An 18,870-nucleotide genomic window follows, 5' to 3' on the forward strand; every position below is an offset into this window, starting at 1 on the left:
ATTTTCACATCTCGGCACTGTTGTTACCACAGCGCCGGGTAACTTTCCAGCTGGTAATAGATTCTATTCTCTTATTCAAACAGACTCTCTCTCTTCCTTGCTACCCTTGACCCACAGCAAGAAAGATGCCAAAAGTGGGCTGAAGCTCCCAATGATGTTCCTGGGATGATGCACCCTCTACTATTGTTCAGGTCTGTGCCAAAGGGCAGCCAAAAGTCATCCTAGCAGAAAACTGCAAATTTTCAGACAGCCTAATGGCTCTGCACACTCCATAATCAGTCACAGCTGGGACTTGCAAATCTGCCTCAAACCTCATTCATAAACAACTTCTCAGAAGTTAATCCTAGATTATGTAGCTTATTTTACAGATCTGAGGTACAGGAAAACTAGCTGCAGCTGAAGCTCACAAGCCCACCTCATTTCTCCCGAGACAAACACGAAGACAATTCCAAACTTCACAAAAGCCCAGAGCAGTCCAGGCAAAGCAAGGAACCACCATCTTGGGACCCATTTAATGATGGGTGAATGCAAGCTCGCTCAGTGTGAACACTGCTCTGCTCTCGTCCCTTTGCTCAGAATTATAGGAGTGAGTTAGAAGCAATGAGCAGCACTGAAACGCTCAAACTGCCCTCAAGTTAGAAGACCTCAAACCAAACAAGTCCTTAACTTGGCAACAATTCTGCCTTAACCAAAGATGGCAAGTTGGCCTCTCAGCATTGACTGCAGTATATGTGCTAGTGCCAAGTGCCACCTTGGCTCTGGAGCCTATAACCCCAACTCTAGTCAAAACCAAGGGATGGCCCATCCAACCTCCAGCATGGATAAATAAGCCAGAACAAGTTTTATCGCACCTGATTTCACAGCTTAAAATTAAAAAATATTAGCCAAAATAGCACAGCCTGATCCACACACTCGTCCTCCCATTATTGTAGGCTCCAGTACTGAAATGCAGCAAACAGTAAGCATGCTTACTAACCCCACACGACAACTTCGGGCTCTACAAGCATAACTCACTCCAAGAATGGTGCTTTTTTGCCACCTGATGTCCTTATCACAGCAAAAATGCCCAAGTTTGGGCTGTTCCTCCAACCCTGGTCTGAGTCTAGAACCTCAGTCCACACTGCCACCTGTAACTGAAAACAGTGTCCACATCACCACATTTCATGCATCACGATGCTGCTTCTTTCAGCTCCATCTGGAGGTTTGGAACACTGTCTCAACAGGCCTCTAGTGATTTTCATTTAGTCAGAACATGGTGCTCTGTGTCAGAGGCCTAGAAAAACCAAGAATTGTGTCAGTGTTTTAAAAGAATAAACAAGTAATTATATGTTCTGATATCAGCTCTGACTCTATTCATGGAAGAGTTAGTATGGTGGCTCAAGGAATCAGGAATATGCAATTAATGATAATGGAAGATTGCATATTTGAGTTCTCCCCCAGCAAGACTAACTCTGTCAGGGAAACTTGTAATCATGTTGATGTAACATGCTTTTTCTAACGTACCTGCCATGGCACCACAGATTTTGACTGAGAAATTTAAACCAGCTCATTCCTAAAGCACTTAACAGTATGTATTCAGTTTGTTCTAGTTTACAGTTAAAGACATATGAATGTATTTTAAAGCTGAAGACAGCCTCCTGACTCCAGCACCCCACCCTCTATTTCTGCCTCCTCTCTTTTTCACTCCATTTGCCTCCAACAACCTGCAGCTCCTCTTTCTAGAGGATGGCAGTTGCTGGCATGGTTCAGGCATACCTGTTCAGTATCTTCCTCATCCAGTTATCTCACATTCTAGATCTGCAGCTAGCCCATACATCTTTGTTTAACAGCACTGCATCATATGATACAAACTCAACAGAATGGACTAAAACATACCCCATATCATGAATCTCACAGTTAAAGAGGAAGCATAAGGTCACTTTTCCCCCCTTCCCTCTCATTTTGGGGAGGAACAGTTATTTGTTAGGGGTTTGTCTTAAAAAAAAAAAAAAAAGACTTGCAGGTCTGAAAGAAGCTGGTTTTAGTTACTTCTCACCTACCTTTGCTACTTCTTACCAGGAGCCACAAGTCTAGGCTAAAAATGCTGTTCTCTTCGTAACAGTGCACATATACCCTATTATCTTCTGGTGGTGCTCAGATGATAAGTACTTTAAGATGGCAGGTTTTGCTTTTTACCTTTCATTTACCTATCCTTTGATTGCAATTTTGGTATAAGAAATGTGCCACTTTTTCTACTGGAAACACCTAGTGCGTGGTCTTAGGACCATACTAATAGTGACAAGAGTTCAGCCCCAGATTAGGCAGTGGATACACTTACCACAAGAACTGTCTATTGCAGTACTCCCAACGTTGCCTCAAACTGTTCAGCAGCAGACAATACAGGTATTTTTATTCTCTATTTATTCTCCCTTAACCTCATAATCTCAGAAATGCTTTCCTCTAGGTCATAAGCTACGCTATTGTTACAAGACTTCTGACGCAACCTATATACTAAATCACTTAGTAAAGATGGATTATTTTCTCAATCCCAAAAAAGCAATGATAATTCAATTATCTCTCTGCACAGAGAGTGGCAGGAAAGAAGAAATGAAAACGTAGCTACAATCATAGAATCATAGAATGGTTTGGGTTGGAAGGAACCTTAAAGATCATCCAGTTCCACCCCCTCTGCCATCAGCAGGGACCCCTTCCACTAGACCAGGTTGCTCAAAGCCTCATCCAGCCTGGCCTTAAACACTTCCAGGGAGGGGGCAGCCACAACTTCCTTGGGAAACCTGTTCCAGTGTCTGACCACCCTCACAGTGAAAAACTTCTTCCTAATATCTAATCTAAACCTACCCTCTTTCAGCTTAAACCCATTTCCCCTTGTTCTGTCACTAACTGCCCTTATGAAAAGTCCCTCCCCAGCTTTCTTGTAGCCCCTTCAGGTACTGGAAGGCCGCTATGAGATCTCCCCGGAGCCTTCTCTTATCCAGGCGGAACAGCCCCAACTCTCTCAGCCTGTCCTCACAGCAGAGGTGCTCCAGCCCTCGGATCATCCTGGTGGCCCTTCTCTGGACTTGTTCTAACTGGTCCATGTCTTTCTTATGTTCATGGAGAGATCAAAGTTGGCTGGGATTTAAAAATAAGCCAGGAAGCATAAAGCCAGTCACTATTCAGGTGGGGCAAGAAGAAAAGGGTAATGGAAGTAGAGCAGACAATGCACAGCCACACTGTTGAAAGGCAATGGCACAATTCCTCTCCTTGTCACATGTTTACCAAGCCACCAGCAGCACTAGTAAAAAAGAAAATCAGCACAACACTTCAGTTTTGACGCGTCAACTAGAAGTGTGCAGTAGTACAACCCAAAAAAAGATAGCCCACAGCCAGGCTATACACTAGATGTGTTGTACAAAATGAACACCAGACTTTAAGTGCTGTACTCAAGCTCACTATTGGGAAATTTGCTGTGTCGCCAGCATACCAGATCAATATTCAGAGGTCATTATCTCATCCCTTCTTCAGCTGCTAACTTTGGATTTCTGCCAGAGAAAGGCAACCACTAAGCAAGATGATACACTAGTACACTAGGCAAAGCTTCTGGGAATTTGAGTAGGCTTTTCTTTTCACCGAGATCAGTCTGCTCTCTGGTTCCAAATGGCACAAGTGCTCTGTCAATATATAAATGGTCAAACATGTTCTTTAACCCCCCCAGAACAGTATGTATAAGAAGTTGTACCAAACTGCACTTGTTGAGAAGGCTGCATTTGTCTCTTGTACCTGACTGCATTTGAAGAGAACTGAACTTTTATGTAAGTTCTTCTGACATTATGGGAAGGAGGAGACAACAGTTACCAAACTGAACCAGTGCACTCAAGAAGTATAATTTCACAGGTACAGTGTGACAGGAGGACTGACTGCAGATAGAGTTAAATAATAAGTAAATAAATAACTAGATGGTACCATCACCCCTCTGCAAGAATGTCCCATGAACTTTTACATGGGTAAACCATGATTAAAGTTTTGCTTTATCTGTGAGTTGGTAAGTAAAGCCAGAACCTTTGGACAACTAGATCAATGGGTTTTAAAGTTAAAAAGTACCTTCATTTTATGTAGCTTAACATCCTATATCACATATTTTGCCATGAACTACCATAATATTATACCACTGTTCAACTTTTCTAATGATGATCTTGGTGATAATCAATGGCAGCACGCCCATGAACTCAAAGAGTAACATCCTACCTCACCTTCTGGAAAGACTTTTTAGATTTAATCCAACAGTTCAAGAATTGCATCAGACACTAAAGAGTATTAAGTAACAAACATATGTCTGAACATATTAACTCATTTCTTCTTTGATCTCTCTAATGTTGTATTTTCTCCTTTTAAAGCCAATTTAGAAATATAATTAGTTTCAGAGACAGACATGAAAGTCATTTCTACAACAGTGGATATGTCTAGTAGCCTTCCCTTAAGACCAGAAGCAGAAAAGAGTGTGCTGAACTGCCAAATTCCCAATCTTATTATCCTGCTACTGGGAAGAATTTGGTGACAGGAAATACTTCTGTGCTTACCTTGCAAGCCAAAGATACTTCATTATTTAAAGATTCCTCTCAGGAAAAGCATTTGGGAGATAGCTTATTAACATCTATGTTCAACTCAGTTAATTAACAGACATTTGCATGGTCTCACTAGTCTTACTGTGCAAATTCTACATACACTCTCCAAAGAATGGGACACAATGACTTTAAAAGTAAAATATAGAAAACTATATTTTAGTGTACTTATACTATCTACATTCATACTAGCTAAAGTTGCAGCACTCCAGCTTTAGCAGTTAACATGCTGTGGGTGCAAGGCTCCTTACTGAATGCCCATACATTCAGAGGAAGTAGGGAGAGGTTGGATTTCACACTCCTGATGAGTTTGCCCTGTCTGAAGGTTTTACATTGTGGTTTTTACTGTAACTGAGTCTGAAGGAAACTAGTTTGTCTGGTGGAGAAATGCAGTATGGAAGGGATGGGAACTGGTATCTGGAGACTCATCTCCAGGCAGCACAGATGCAAATAGCTTGAGCCACATCATGCAGCAGACTCATACTCTATTAAATAGAGACATGGCTCATGAAAACAGACTAGAACCTCACATACCAGCTCTAAAGAGGCCTTTTTATTACAAGAGTAAAATGTATACAGCCATCACAGATTTTGAGAGTCTGTATGCAGAATACTTCTACCCACATAAGTCATCCCACTCAAGCTCCAGTCTACAACACTGTGTTATCTCAACAGTAGATAACCCAGCTTGCTTTAAGTTTGATCCATAAGCTTGAGTTCTGACTGCCAAAAAAGCCAGGCCTTCAGTTTACACCAGAACCTGGTATTTCCAAGGAATTTATGTGGACACAAAGCGAGCTCTAGGCAAGAATATTTCATAATTACATGGTTCTGAAAACATTTCAAGATACTCCTAAACTACACTACCATTACACAGTTAAATCTGTGAGTGGCTCAAATTCCCTTACTGAAGATCTGATGACTCCTAGACTCTAGGAAAGAATCTATCTTTCTATCTAGAGAAGACTACTTTCTCTTTATATACATATTCAAAGAGGAAACTAAGAATGGTCATTTAGTTTTCCTTCTGTATGGGCACAAGGTCTGATAACCAACTGCAGCTTGCCCTGTTTTGTTACCCTGACATGGGGTGCAGGAAAATGAAATACTTTCTGACCTTAGATTTTCCCAGCTGTCTGTCTGAAGAATGTCATGATCTCCAATATGTGTGTCACCAATGATCTTCACAAACACAGTAGTAATGAGATGAATTTTAGCCAAATTTAGTCTTGCTCAAAGTATATGGAAGAGCTGGCAAGGTAATAACTGCGAAGATTTTTGCTTTCTTGCTGAAGACAGCATTGTTATTCTGGAGGTAGAATAGGAGATGCATGTTAACCATGTAACAGAAAATTACCTGTTGTATAGACAGATTTAACGCATAATAAACTGTAGTATGGGTACTAATTCCATGTGCTTGAAAACACAGAATGAGCTCAAGAGTTGAATGGCATGTTCATATAGACTTTTTAATAATGCACAAGTACATGTTAACTTAAGCAAGCCTAGATTTATCAGCCACTTAAAAAGGTGGACTAACTTTATTATGATTTTAGTAGGGTTTGGGGTTTTTTTTTTTTGCCTTTTTTCTTCATGTTCCCTCACTATTTTAAGCATACAGCCTAAAAATTGTACTCATTTAGCTTCCAAACTATGAGGCAGGTCAAAGAATCTTAAATAGAGTTATTCCAGCAAAGGCCTTGATTCCTTGTACAAAACAGGACCTATGGGGTGATTGACAGGCCGTATCTTTCTTTCCAGAGGTGTTGATTTAAAGCTGGAAACTGACAGTTTGTTTCCAGATAGAGCTGACAAAACATAGACATTTAAAACTATAATCTTAAATAGTGGCAAGTTTAGAGATGGAAGGCAAAGACTGGATCCTTATGAACTGGAAAGGTCACAAAAAGGCTTGTGTCACTGATTATATTTTTTAATAGATGGCTACATAGTCAGAGAACAGAGAATTAATATCTGAATTTTTGGATGGTTACTAATATCTATATGAAGTCCATGCAAAGGAGAAACAGGTCACTTTGTTTGTTTGTTCTTTTAAGGACTTGTATTTATACAGCCCATGATGTTATAACTTGTGATGGCAAAGCCTGGGGATGGGGAAGAAACTTTCTGGATGGAAATTCATTTGGATATTCTCATTGTAAACCTAAGTTTAAAAAAAAACAAAAAACAAACAAACAAAAACAAAAACAAAAAGAAGGGATGGGAGTTTGTTACTGCACCACCTCTATTGCTTATGTGACTATGGAGTACTTTACACATGTCCCACCACCTGCCTGGGAAGGCTCAGAACATTGTCGGTTGAAGGATTGACACTCTGGACTGAGAAGCACTGACAAATTCTGGTTTACACTAAGTTGTGAGCTGAGACCAAGGATTTTGACTTAGCAAGATCGCTGTTTACCAGCCTGAAGTCTCTGAGCTATTTAAAGGATCTACAGAGATCCCTCAAAAACCCAAACACATTATGAAGCAGGCTTAACTTACTGTACAGACATTTAAACCTAAAGCTTACTAACTGAGGGTTACTTTTTTGTCTAAATGACTTTTGCAGGCATAAACTTTGTAAAACAAGGCCCTGGAGCCCCAGTTTATAAACTGTGCCTGAATTCAGTCCATTTGTAACTTCATTTTAATTCCCTAATTTCATAAAACTAAAACCACTACTACACTAACAATTCTGCCACTTGGTGCTTCTGCTTCCTGCTCATAATAAAGCATTGTACATTGTTAACTTTATGAGAGTGACAGGTAACTTTTAAATACATTTAAATAAATTTACTAGCCACTGCTTTTGCTGTAGGGTTTACAATAGTGTCTTTATTTGTTTGTTTTTTAAAATACTGCCTACAGGAAACACTGATCTTTGATCCCTGATCCTGAACTTCAAGACTAACACCTAGCTAATCAATTAATGAGAAAAGTAACTTCTGGGAAGTATGAGCTAATGCTTGATAAAATTAAACTAAGTATTGATTACATGAACCCATTTATGCTGGCCTTAAACATATTCAAGAGAAACATGTTAGCTAGCTAAATGTATTGCAGCAACTAGCAAGCAGGCCTTTAATTGTGGTAACACTGTGTGGTACTTAGTTAAGTGGCCAAGCTGAGTTCCACATGCACTTTGTGTTCTTCCACATGCAGTCCTATTTGCCACTGCAATAGCAAGCAGAGTACAACTTTGTTTAATTGCTTAGATCTTGGATCACTTAATCACCGCCCCTGTCTTTTGAATCACCACCTCTTTTATGGCCAAGACTAGGTCATATTCAAATCAGTTGACTTCCTTGTTATTTCTGGTACATAGTCCATTTAACTTGGATTTTTAACTTAATTTTACTTTATGATAAAAGTTAAGACATCTGAGTGTATTGAAAAAGTTTTAGATTCAGAAATAACAGATCTATATTCAGGGTGTCAAATGTTAGAATTGGAAGTTGTTTCTTTTAGGGAAAAGATTACTTATGAAAAGAGTGCAAACACTTGTTGCTTTAATACTAGTATGAACAAAGAAAAAAGAGGCAGTGTCTCCACACTCCTAGACCCACTCCCCCTTTGCTGCATACTGATATGTTATCTCTGCTTCTTTCCCCTCTTATCTCTCTGACAATACAATGGTTGTATCTAAGAAACCAGACATCCTGTTCTATGCTCAGACCTGTATTTTTTTCCAACAGTAAGGAACCAGTGTTTCTGGAAAGCTAAAAACCCCCTTGTAACAGTCAGTTTATTCTCAAGATACTTCTGTATCCAGAAAGAGCTCTCAATATAAATAGACAAAACTGATACTTGTGCTTGCAAGTGTGAAACAATGTACTGACACCAAGTGAGAAGCTGTAACTGTGCTTACCACATGGTTGCATATTCCCACCTCAAACTACTGTAAGGGCCACATGCCATAACTGGGGGGAAGGAGGAGAAAAAAAAAATAAATAGAAAAATGAGGCATTTAGAAACCTCCTCACACTAAGAAACCGCTAATGGTTACTCAGTTACCTGCCAGACAATCCCTGAAGAGAGATACTTAATGTTACATGCAGAAAGTTATGTAAACTGACAGGTAGATAGAATCTGCTTATAGAATAAAAATTATTACACAATTTCTTTATAATGGGAGGGCCTAGACTGACTCTTTTTTTCTTAACAGAAAATAGGTCACCACTTTTTGTGGGGAAAAAATTTAAAAGACCTCAACACCAGGCACATTTAAACAAACCTACTCTACTGGTGAGATTGAATTGACTACACAGAACAAGGGTTGTAATCCCAAGATTAAGGCTAATGATTATTTTATTTTAAAATGAGTATTTAATAGATATTTCTTAAACACAGTTCTGCATTATTGATGACAGCAAGACATCTAAGGGTACAGTTTGCTACTGCAGTAAAAGAATACTGCTTTAAAAGCTGGCTAGTTGTTGGGTAACCATAAATTGGAAATAATTATTCAACAGGGGCATAACAGTAGTCAAAGGACATATCCTTGTGAAGTGAAGCACCCTTCACTCTTTGCTATTGATGTTTAATCATCAGTCTAAAAGCAAACACAAAGTCACTGTTTGCAGCTAACATAACTAAAGTAGTCAATATTGAAGAGGGACAACTGATCTACAGAATTCCCATTTGCCTGGTAAGATGAGCTATTCTGGGAAACGTGCTTCATCATAACAAAACACAAGGCCAGCCACCAAAGACTCAAGACTAACACTGATGACTTACATGTGTAAATAAGGTTCACTGAAACCAGCTTCAAGCCTTGAGGGCCATACAGGAGGTCAGAAGAGGCTTCAGGAATCAGACAGGATATTCAATGGAATAGGCTTTTCCAGAGGTGACTCCTCAATGAAAGAAACTACTCTGACTGCATGAGCAATGGACTTTAAATAGCAGAGAAGTGTATTTCCGTTACATTCAGTGCAAATATTTTCTGTTAAGTTGTCTAAAAGCTGCTGGCAAACTGAAAAAATAGTAAACAGTTCTGAGAATAACTCATGGTTTGGAAATCTTGCTTCGAATTGAGAATATTGCTATGCAAATATATGTATATTTTAAAGCCACAGAAGTCTTACTTTAATAGCTAAAGGTTTAGGTTCAATTGATTGTGCTTATGCTCAGATTGGTTGCTCAATCAGGCTACATCTGAAGCAAGTCACTTAAACTCAGTTTCCAGATACAGGTGAGCACTCCTAGCAGCACACCAGAATAAGATTAAGATATACATCATCCTTCCCAAAAGTCAACGGTAAAAGCAAGACTATGAAATATCCTAACAATGTCTTAGTTGTGCAGTTGGAGGAGCAGGACTGCAGTGACCTCAAGTCCACTTGCCTAGCTTTCAACTACAACTCATTGACCTTGTTATCAGGCTCAACATACCTCAACTCTCTGATCTGCTTCTTATTATAGGGCTCAGACACACAACCAAGATCATCAGCTGGTAAGCTGAGCCCCAGTTGCTGTCTGGGCATCCACTTGCAGCCACAGCAAGCAAGAGATGCATCTACTTCAGCTTTTTAGCTTCATCAGGATTACATTTTTTGAAGCAAATTTCCCTATTATCCTGAGTTACCATATGTTGTTTCATACCATGGAATGGTTTTGAGTTGTACAAAATAAACTGCTTTCAGATTAAATCAAAAGAGTAGATTGCTACCTGGCAAGGAGTCCCCAGGTGACAGAATGAGACTAGAGCTAGTCTGAAGTAAAAACACTACAGCGTACACAGCATGAAGGCCGGGCACTCGGCATTAGCTTTCTCTACAAAGCCCCTCCGTTGCCCCACGCTAATATGAGCACATCCACTGTGTATCCCTCAGTTTATTCATCTTTCACTGGTGAAGAATTGTCTGAAATTGCCACATTCTGCAGGCATCCATGACTACTCCAGCCCCAGCAGCATCCCATGGCTACCACCAACCCACAGTAAGTTACTATCCCACTCTCCCTGTCACATATCTGTGCCTTTGGGATGTGATCTCTCAGCGCCCAGACATTACTGACTCACAGCTTCCAGCCCAAGTCTTTACAAACCCTCCTGAAGACCCTCTGGACAGCCCCCAGTCCCTCACGACAGCAGCTGCTTGTGAATAGGTGCCAGGTGAGGGGCTGAGGAGCCCTCACCAGCCCCCGTGGCCTTCTGTCCCAGGAAGCAGCGCTGCTGCACTGTTCACAGCAGGGTCCTGGTTCCTCTGTGGTGCTCAGATAACAGGGAGCATCCAAGCCAAGTTCTTCACATAGGATGTTTCCCCTAAGATTAACATCTCTGTAGATATGAGGAATTATAGAATGTTGTGAGTTGGAAGGGTCCCACAAGGATCATCGAGTCCAACTCCTGTCCCTGCATAGGACAATCCCAAGATTCAGACCACGTGTCTGAGGGTCTTGTCCAAATGCTTCTGGAATATTGTCAGGCTTGGTGCCATGATCACCTCCCTGGGGAGCCTGTTCCAGTGCTCCACGACCCTCTGGGTGAAGAATCTTTTCCTCATGTCCAACCTAAACTTGCTCTGGTGCATCTTCCTGACATTTCCCCTGGTCCTGTTGTTGGTCACCAGAAAGGAGAGATCAGCACCTGCCCCTCCTCTTCCCCTTGTGAGGAAGTTCTAGACCACAATGAGATCTCCTCTCAGTCTCTTCTCCAGGCTGAACAAACCAAGAGACTTCAGCCTCTTGTGATACGGCTTCCCCTCTAAACCCAATTTCCTCAGCACCAATTTCCTCAGCACTTGACATTTTAAGCAGCAAGGGGCACTATTGATAGTGGGAAATTCTGGATAGAGGAGTAATCTGAGAACAAAAAGAAATTACGTACTTCAGGTAAATTGTCCAAGTAATCCAGCACTGTTCTTCACACCTTCTAGCAACAGCGATCTAAACACCTGAAATTAGAGAATAACAAATGGCTCAGAACAAACTCAAGTCTTTATGTGCAATTATTTATATACAACACTTTAATGCTGTTAAAAGTATTAAAACTCCTTGTGGGCAAAGCATGCACAGCACTGACTAAGGTCAGTACTGCTGAAATGCCAATACACCTTGTACAATGATGTCCCTAAAACATTTGGCATTCAGAGTAAATATTTCCATTTCATTGGAAATTTTGTGATTGGAAGAAAACAGAAGCATTCTAACAAGTGCATGATATATAACTTGAATAATAAAAAGGGAGAGTCCTGACTGAGGGGGAGCAGAAAAGCAATACAGGCAGCACCAGGAGAATGGGGGCTTCAATATGCCCAGGAGCAGCTGGTGTCTTGACAGGTTCATCACTAATGATACAGGCTCAGCTTCGCTGCTTTACACCGGTATTGCAAGCACTGAAAGACTAAGAAACTCTTTACAAACATATTTTTCTAGTAGTAAGATCCCACTCACAAATTTAACAGGAAAAACCACTTTTCCTTCCTAAAGAAAACTCCAGCTCAAAGCAAACAGGAGAAACGAGTAACTGCGGAAGCCTGGGCTGCACTATAAGGCAAGAGCATACAGAAAAAAACACTTTTCCTTCCTAAAGAAAACTCCAGCCCAAAGCAAACAGGAGAAACAAGTAACTGAGGAAGCCTGGGCTGCACTATAAGGCAAGAGCAATAACTAGTTTTGGAAGAATCTATCCTGCTTTCCAACCAGATATGCCTTGCTTTAAGTTCCCAAGAACTGGAGAAAGGTTTCTTACTGTCCCTTCTGTGACCAAGTTGTATTTCTGCAAACAAAAGCAGCTTTTGTTTCCCAGCAGGCTCATCAAAGGCTTTCTGCCAAAACTTCCTTTGGGAAAACTGTCCACTAAACACATACTGTACCAGGAAGATCCTGCTTTCCACAAAGCTTCTTGAGACTTTTTTTTGCCCAGAAATCTGAAAAGTTTTGGTTTACATGAGTAAATTATTTGTTCATTTTTTGTGGGTTTCCAGTGAAGACAAATAAATAAAACTACAAACAATTACAGCTTGCCTGGCAATGCAGCCTACATATTGCTGAGTAACCTAGTGATACCCTGAGGCTAAGATAACATAAATGATGATAGTATATTTCTACCCTAGCAGGAACCTGCTATAATTTACTATACAACCTGCACTTGCTCATTTTTTGTCATTATAAAGGATAATACTGAGGTGATTTTATATAGGAAGAGGTTCAAATTTGGGAGGCACAGGTGCCTCTGGGGGAGGCTTGGAAAACATCTGATTTACAGTCAGGAGAACTATTAATATGTGCAGCATGTGCAGTCTGATCCTGCAATGGCAAATTTATGTTAAACATTTGATTTATGTGGATAAATATAGAAATAAAACAATGACAGGAAATTTGTTCTAATGTGCTATATGAACTGAAATGCTACCAGAGAGTGAGGTGTAGCCATTGACAGTAATTTCTATCATGCGTGACCAGTCATAGAAGGAGCTGAGCTTTTGTATGTAGGTCCAAATATCTCACAATTGTGATCTTTCAACAATTCTCAAAGCAGCAAAACAGACTGAGAGGCCCTTTCCTTTAAAAGGAAATTCAATGCCCTTGTCTATTTTCTTTGAATGCTACCAAGGTGTCTGTTTAAAAAATAATAAAACTTTTTGAGCTGCCTAACAATTCATGTAGACATATGAACATGGTACATTTGTACTTTTGCTTTTTGACAGAAATCACTGAGGTTATGGAATGGGTAACAGTTTCTCTCCTGAGACAGCTGTAATGGTAATCTATGACAGAACTGACCCCAAATTCTCAGATACTTAATAAGGATACAGAAACAAGTTTCCTTCACACAATCTAGGTATCACATTATGCTATTTCAGAGTCCACATGTTGCTATAATTGCTGTTTACATGTTTTTTGAAAAAGACTCACTCTAAAATCTCCCTAGCATCCACATTAAATATTTACATTAAGGCCTCAGATGTCTTGTAAAATTTTAATAGCATACCCTCCTATTTAAAAAAAAAAAACAACAGTAAGAAAACCTCAACCCAAATCCTAGCTCATATATGAAGCAAAACATTCTAAACACTGTTTAAACTGTCATTTCTTCCCAAAGTACAAGGATGTTTATGCTCCTGCCTAAGGCGAGATAAACAGAGCAGCATACCACTCCATATTTGTAAATGTTAACTCTGCAAGGTAGAAACTGGCTTCTGTACGCACCAGGCTTCTGTTTCTCCACTGCTCTAAGAGCCATAATGTGACATATGGGTATGTATAAATTGAAACAACAAAGATATATGGCCCTGCCACAGAAAAACTTGCAGTCTCTCTCTTTATCCCACATAGCATTGTGACCCCAATAAACTTCTCAAAATTGCCCTCAGCAATGCATCGTAGGTCCCAGCCCAGTGGCCTTATTTGGGATAAGTGCATGAGTCTGTGGGACAGTTGCACCCTCAAATCTGTTGCATATCAGAAGGTAATTTCCTAGAGTCAGCAGGGACTGATTCTGCTGCTGTGAATGTGGTAGAACTATACTACTTTAAAAATTTTCAAGAAAATGCTGTAAGAATTAATAAGGATAACATATCGACCCAGCAACTGAATATCGTATAAGGCCAAAGTACTCACACCAACAGGTAGAAGATGAGAGCAAAGAACCCAAGGACAACCCTTTTATGTGTATGTGTCATTCTAAAATAGACTCCTGCAAGCATCCTGATTAATATAACATACTGTTTGCCAAATATGTACTTTAAAAATAGCAGTCAACTGTATGGCATACCTTGAGTGGTGTTAAAGCTGTCTAGGATTTGTTATACAAAGACTATAAAAAGTTGTAGATTGTTGCCAGTGGAGAAAGAAGTGAAACAGTAAAAACCAAGCTGCATAAGATTCTTGAATGAGTACTTAATGGGGAAGGTAAAACCATAACAGGCATGTCTTGACTTTAATAAATCAGGGCACTTAAATGACTAAACATGGATTCAGGATCTTCAGTGATTCAGATGTTTATAGTTTGGCAACTAAACCTACAGATGGGCATCTAAGGAAAAGTGTCCAGTACACCAGGAGTCTGTACAGCACTAACAGTATGTAGATACTGACATTCTGCCAGAGGAACCTGAAGTTATACACTCTTCTTCTAAAATCTTGGCATAGACTTCAGTTCTATTAGTCTTTCATTTTGGGAGAAATTAATGAGATTTTTTTGCAGTTCTGCTAAACTGATCAATGGATTGTTGTCCCAAACTTCTATGTTTTCCTGTTTAAAAAAATAATAAAATTCCAGCCTGTTTGGCATTTAGCTTAAAAGCTCAGTAAAGCAGAATTTTTTGTATTTATTATAATTAGTATTAACCTCAACTGGGACAAGTTACTAATTTGTGTTACTCTACATTTCTTTATGATCAATATTACTGATTCTTTATCTTTTGCACAGACAAAACTAAGTTGAGGAGATGGTTGCTGCTTTTTTCAAATGAACGCTAACTGTGCAATTTGGAATTTGTTTTTGACTCACTGTAGGTGCGCAGCAAGAGCAAAGCAGCTAAGGCTGGACTGTGCGAGGGAGATGAGGTGGTGTCTATCAATGGCAAGCCTTGTGGAGACTTAACCTATGCTGAAGTTATTGTTCTGATGGAAAGCCTGACTGATGTCCTGCAGATGCTTATCAAGAGGTACAGGAATACTCAGAATGCTTTGGTGCAATTCTGTTCAGTCAGCTACATGGAAAATGCTGGTTTTGAATGCACTCATTTTGCAGACTTACACTGTGAACTTCTGATTTCCTCTTATTAATGTCTGTAACTCTGCTTGTCTGTTTGGAAAAGGGAGTGAAGACAGAGTATTTGATCTGAAGGAATTAATGTATATAATTTGAACAGCACAGTTCAGGCACAGAATTAAGAGTACAGTCTCCAAATGTAACAAATTTATTTCTTATTAAGTATTTTTAACACTTACAAGGTGTCCACTACCATATCCACATACTGCAGTCTTGAGTTCAATTATTCTTTCCACCCCTTTGAAGTAGTGAAGTGTTGTTATTCCCCATAGATAGGGAAGTGAGGCTTACAAAAAGCAAAGACTGTAGAGATGGAGAAAGTGTGTTACACAGATATGCCTTGATGATGACATGGCAAATGGTTTTCTTGGGTAGCAAAATGGGTTAGTAGTCAGGAGGGGGAGAGGGTCTGGAAATCATGAATTCTATTTTTGTAGCTGTTATCACTTCACGAGATGAGATGGGGCAAGTCACTTACAGCTCTCTGGGTCTCAGCTTCTCCATTTACAAAATAGCGATTGTGAATTTCAGTTTTCTTTGAAAATGCTTTGAGCATCTTAGAGAACACTCACATAAGCAAGCCAGCATTACTGCTCACTGCACATCAGTCTATTCCACTGGCTGTTCTTTAACTGTCATCTAGTGTAATATATGCAATCTTGAGTTCAGAATCGCCTACAGTAAGCACATTCTCCCTAGACTTCATGAATTCAGACAAGATGAACTCTGAATTGCCTTCAGTGTGGGTAAGAAGATGAAGACAAGACCTGAGACTTCCACACTCCTTGTAAGGAATTACAGCTCCCCCCTGAGCTACTGTAGTTCCCTGTGTCTGCTCTCCCACTTGCAGGGCCAGGAGGGCAGAAGGGGTCAGGGTGCATCACAGCAGCTAACAGAACAGTGTCACCAGAAAGGCTGAAAGGATTCTGGTGCAAAAAAGGCACTTGTCTTCAGTTACCAGGGATGTCTAAACAGCATGTGAAATTCCTCTGTGGTTTCTGCAACCTGAGCAAAAGGAACTTTCCTAGAGTGTAAAGTAGCTCAAAGTTACAATCTGCCTTGAAAACAAGAGGCTCTCAAGGAGTATTCATTTTATTTATAACAAACATTTTGCATGGCCTCTCTGTGCACGTTGTCTTAGGCTCAGTAATGGATCAACATGATCACAGAATCACAAAGTGTTGGGACTTGGAAGGGACCTCAAAGATCATCTAGTCCAATCCCCCTGCCAGAGCAGGAACAGTGATAGCTGAGGATTCCAGTTTACCTGCATAGCTCTAAAAAAAATGTACCATTTGAATGCTCCTCACGTGATATCTGCATTCTTATGTTTTTAATTCATGACTATTGGAACTGCACTTGTAAAAATGGTATTTGTGGCTGACCAGCTGTCTTCTTTGCAGTCATAGAAATAGCTCCACATGCTTTGACTCCTGCCTGTTGCTGCTCTATAACTGATGTTTCACTTGGTCTGAAGTGTGCTGTAGCTGAAAGTGGCAGCACTTCTTCCATTCACTCCATTGCCCCTGCTTGAACGTATGGTGAATGGTAAGATATGTCCTGAAAATCAGAACCAAACCAGAGTGCTTAGACCACATAATTCAGTGTTTCATGGAATGAAACTGTGTTTGTTACAAATTTGTAGTTGCTCAACACTCTGAAAGTGACTAAAATGTTCTAAAGGAATTCACCATAAGAATCTTTGAATTTCTTCTCATCAGCTCATCTCCTCCAACTCCCAGCCCCTACTGTTAGTATCTTCCAGGGTAAGGGAGAATAGACTGAAACATTTCTCTTTCCCTGCCACCTCCTTTGTGGGTGGTAGCCCTCTCAACACTACCACCAGAAGGATTTTTCAGGAAGTGTCTTAGCATTCTCTGAGAGCAATGAGAAGCAAATCCTTCCTTTCCTGAGTAGGCACTTGTTAGCAGCCATCTCAAGAAAAACTGAAAATCATGAGGAAATAATGCCTAATTAAAGTGGTGTTCCAATGGTGATCTTTATATCCAAGCATCTTTTGCTGGCAGGGAAGAATATTTCTCCTTGGGAAGCTTCTGACTGTTCCTGAACTATTTGCATGAAGGATGAGATTTTCATAGGCATTCATTGTTGGTCTAATTCTGCTCTTACTAAGCTTACTGGAAGGAAAATTAAGCTTTTAAAGTAGGTTTTAAAATGTATTCTTGGCCTTTGATGTCTACAGAAAGATTTCCCAAACCCCTGTAAAACCACAGCCAGTTACTGAGCAGCAGTGCCACAAAATCTTCGGTTTACAGGATCAGAGGAAAGAGACACCCTGCAGGGCAGGCAGTCTCCAGATGCCATGTGGGGGAGCATCTTGCTGACCTTCCCAACAAATGCTGAACAGATGTATCCAGGAAACATGGAGAGTGGGGACAGAAACAGAAACGCTGACCTGCCCTTTTCACATCAGTGTTAGCAACTCCTGGGCCACTGCTGAGTCTAGAAAGAAAATTTCGAGGGGAAAGTAGGGAGCGTGCTCAGTGCATACCAAAACGAAATGCACCATGTAGGGAGTAAAACATGACTCTGAGACAAACCCTGCTGTGCTGACTCCATGACTTCTGCTTCCTTCCTGGAATTACACCAGGGGTGTTGTTCCTGCAGTGAGCTGGAAAGACCTGAAACAAAAATATTAATTTGACAAAACAGAATCTTAAATGACAAAAAAAAAAAAAAAGATCAGACCCAGTATTCTGCCTCTTGACACATGGATGCACATTTATGTTTATATAGAGTAGAAATATATCCATAAGTAGCAAGGGCCTTTTAAGGTGGAAATCTTTCTCACACATACACACAATTAATCACTCAGCTACCAACAAAGGCTAACATTTTGCTGGCCCAGCCCCCAGCCTCATATCTTACAAGGAAATGTTTACACATTTCTGTAATTTATCTGTACTTCAAAGCAGTAAAATTGATCATCCAAATAGCATAATATGATGCAATCCAGCAGCACTCACAAGGAGCTCCCTAAATTGAAATCTGTCTGACCTTTATGTAGCTTCCTTTGTGGTTTAATGGATGCTACACATTTTGTGCTATTTGAGGCAGACCCAGACTGCTACAAGCAGCATGCTGCACGGCTAGAAAAGCAAGTGATATTGAAGCTTCTTCAGTGCACTGACAGATGTATTTCTTCTGTTGCTTCTTCCAGCCTTTCTTTGTAGGGGGTTCCAAAGTTTCAGAATACCCGCTTTTGACTCCAGAAACCTCCATAATACCTGATATTAATACTTTACGGAGGGTACCTACCACTTCCCTCATTTGAAAAAGTCCTTTGCTACCTTCTAGTCAACAGAAAGCCTTAATAGCATGTTGCAGTCTTGCTGTACAGAAAAGATTTATTCTTGAATTTAGTAGTCAGTATGGTCCAGAGTACTGAAAGAAGAAGCTAGAGAGTACACTAGGAATCCTAAGACGAGTAAAACAGCCTAACTGGGCCAGGGGAATGAATTGTTTTAAAAAGGGAGCTACACTGAGGTATACAGTAGGCTTCAGGAAATCAAAGTAACATTTGCCAGT

The 18,870-nt window shown here is 40.2% G+C and overlaps 1 protein-coding gene across 2 annotated transcripts in view; it reads left to right on the plus strand.

Moving 5' to 3' along the window:
• The window catches only part of SYNPO2 (synaptopodin 2), a 96,604-nt gene that overhangs the window by 51,908 nt on the left and 25,826 nt on the right, over positions 1–18,870 (plus strand). For both annotated transcript variants that reach the window (XM_010170211.2, XM_029085501.1), the window contains exon 2: positions 15,063–15,214. In XM_010170211.2, coding sequence (XP_010168513.2) covers positions 15,063–15,214 — 152 coding nt within the window. The remainder of the gene's footprint in view (positions 1–15,062; positions 15,215–18,870) is intronic.

The sequence above is a fragment of the Antrostomus carolinensis genome, unplaced genomic scaffold (assembly GCF_000700745.2).
Source record: "Antrostomus carolinensis isolate BGI_N321 unplaced genomic scaffold, ASM70074v2 scaffold4206, whole genome shotgun sequence".
In the NCBI taxonomy this organism is placed as follows: domain Eukaryota; kingdom Metazoa; phylum Chordata; class Aves; order Caprimulgiformes; family Caprimulgidae; genus Antrostomus; species Antrostomus carolinensis.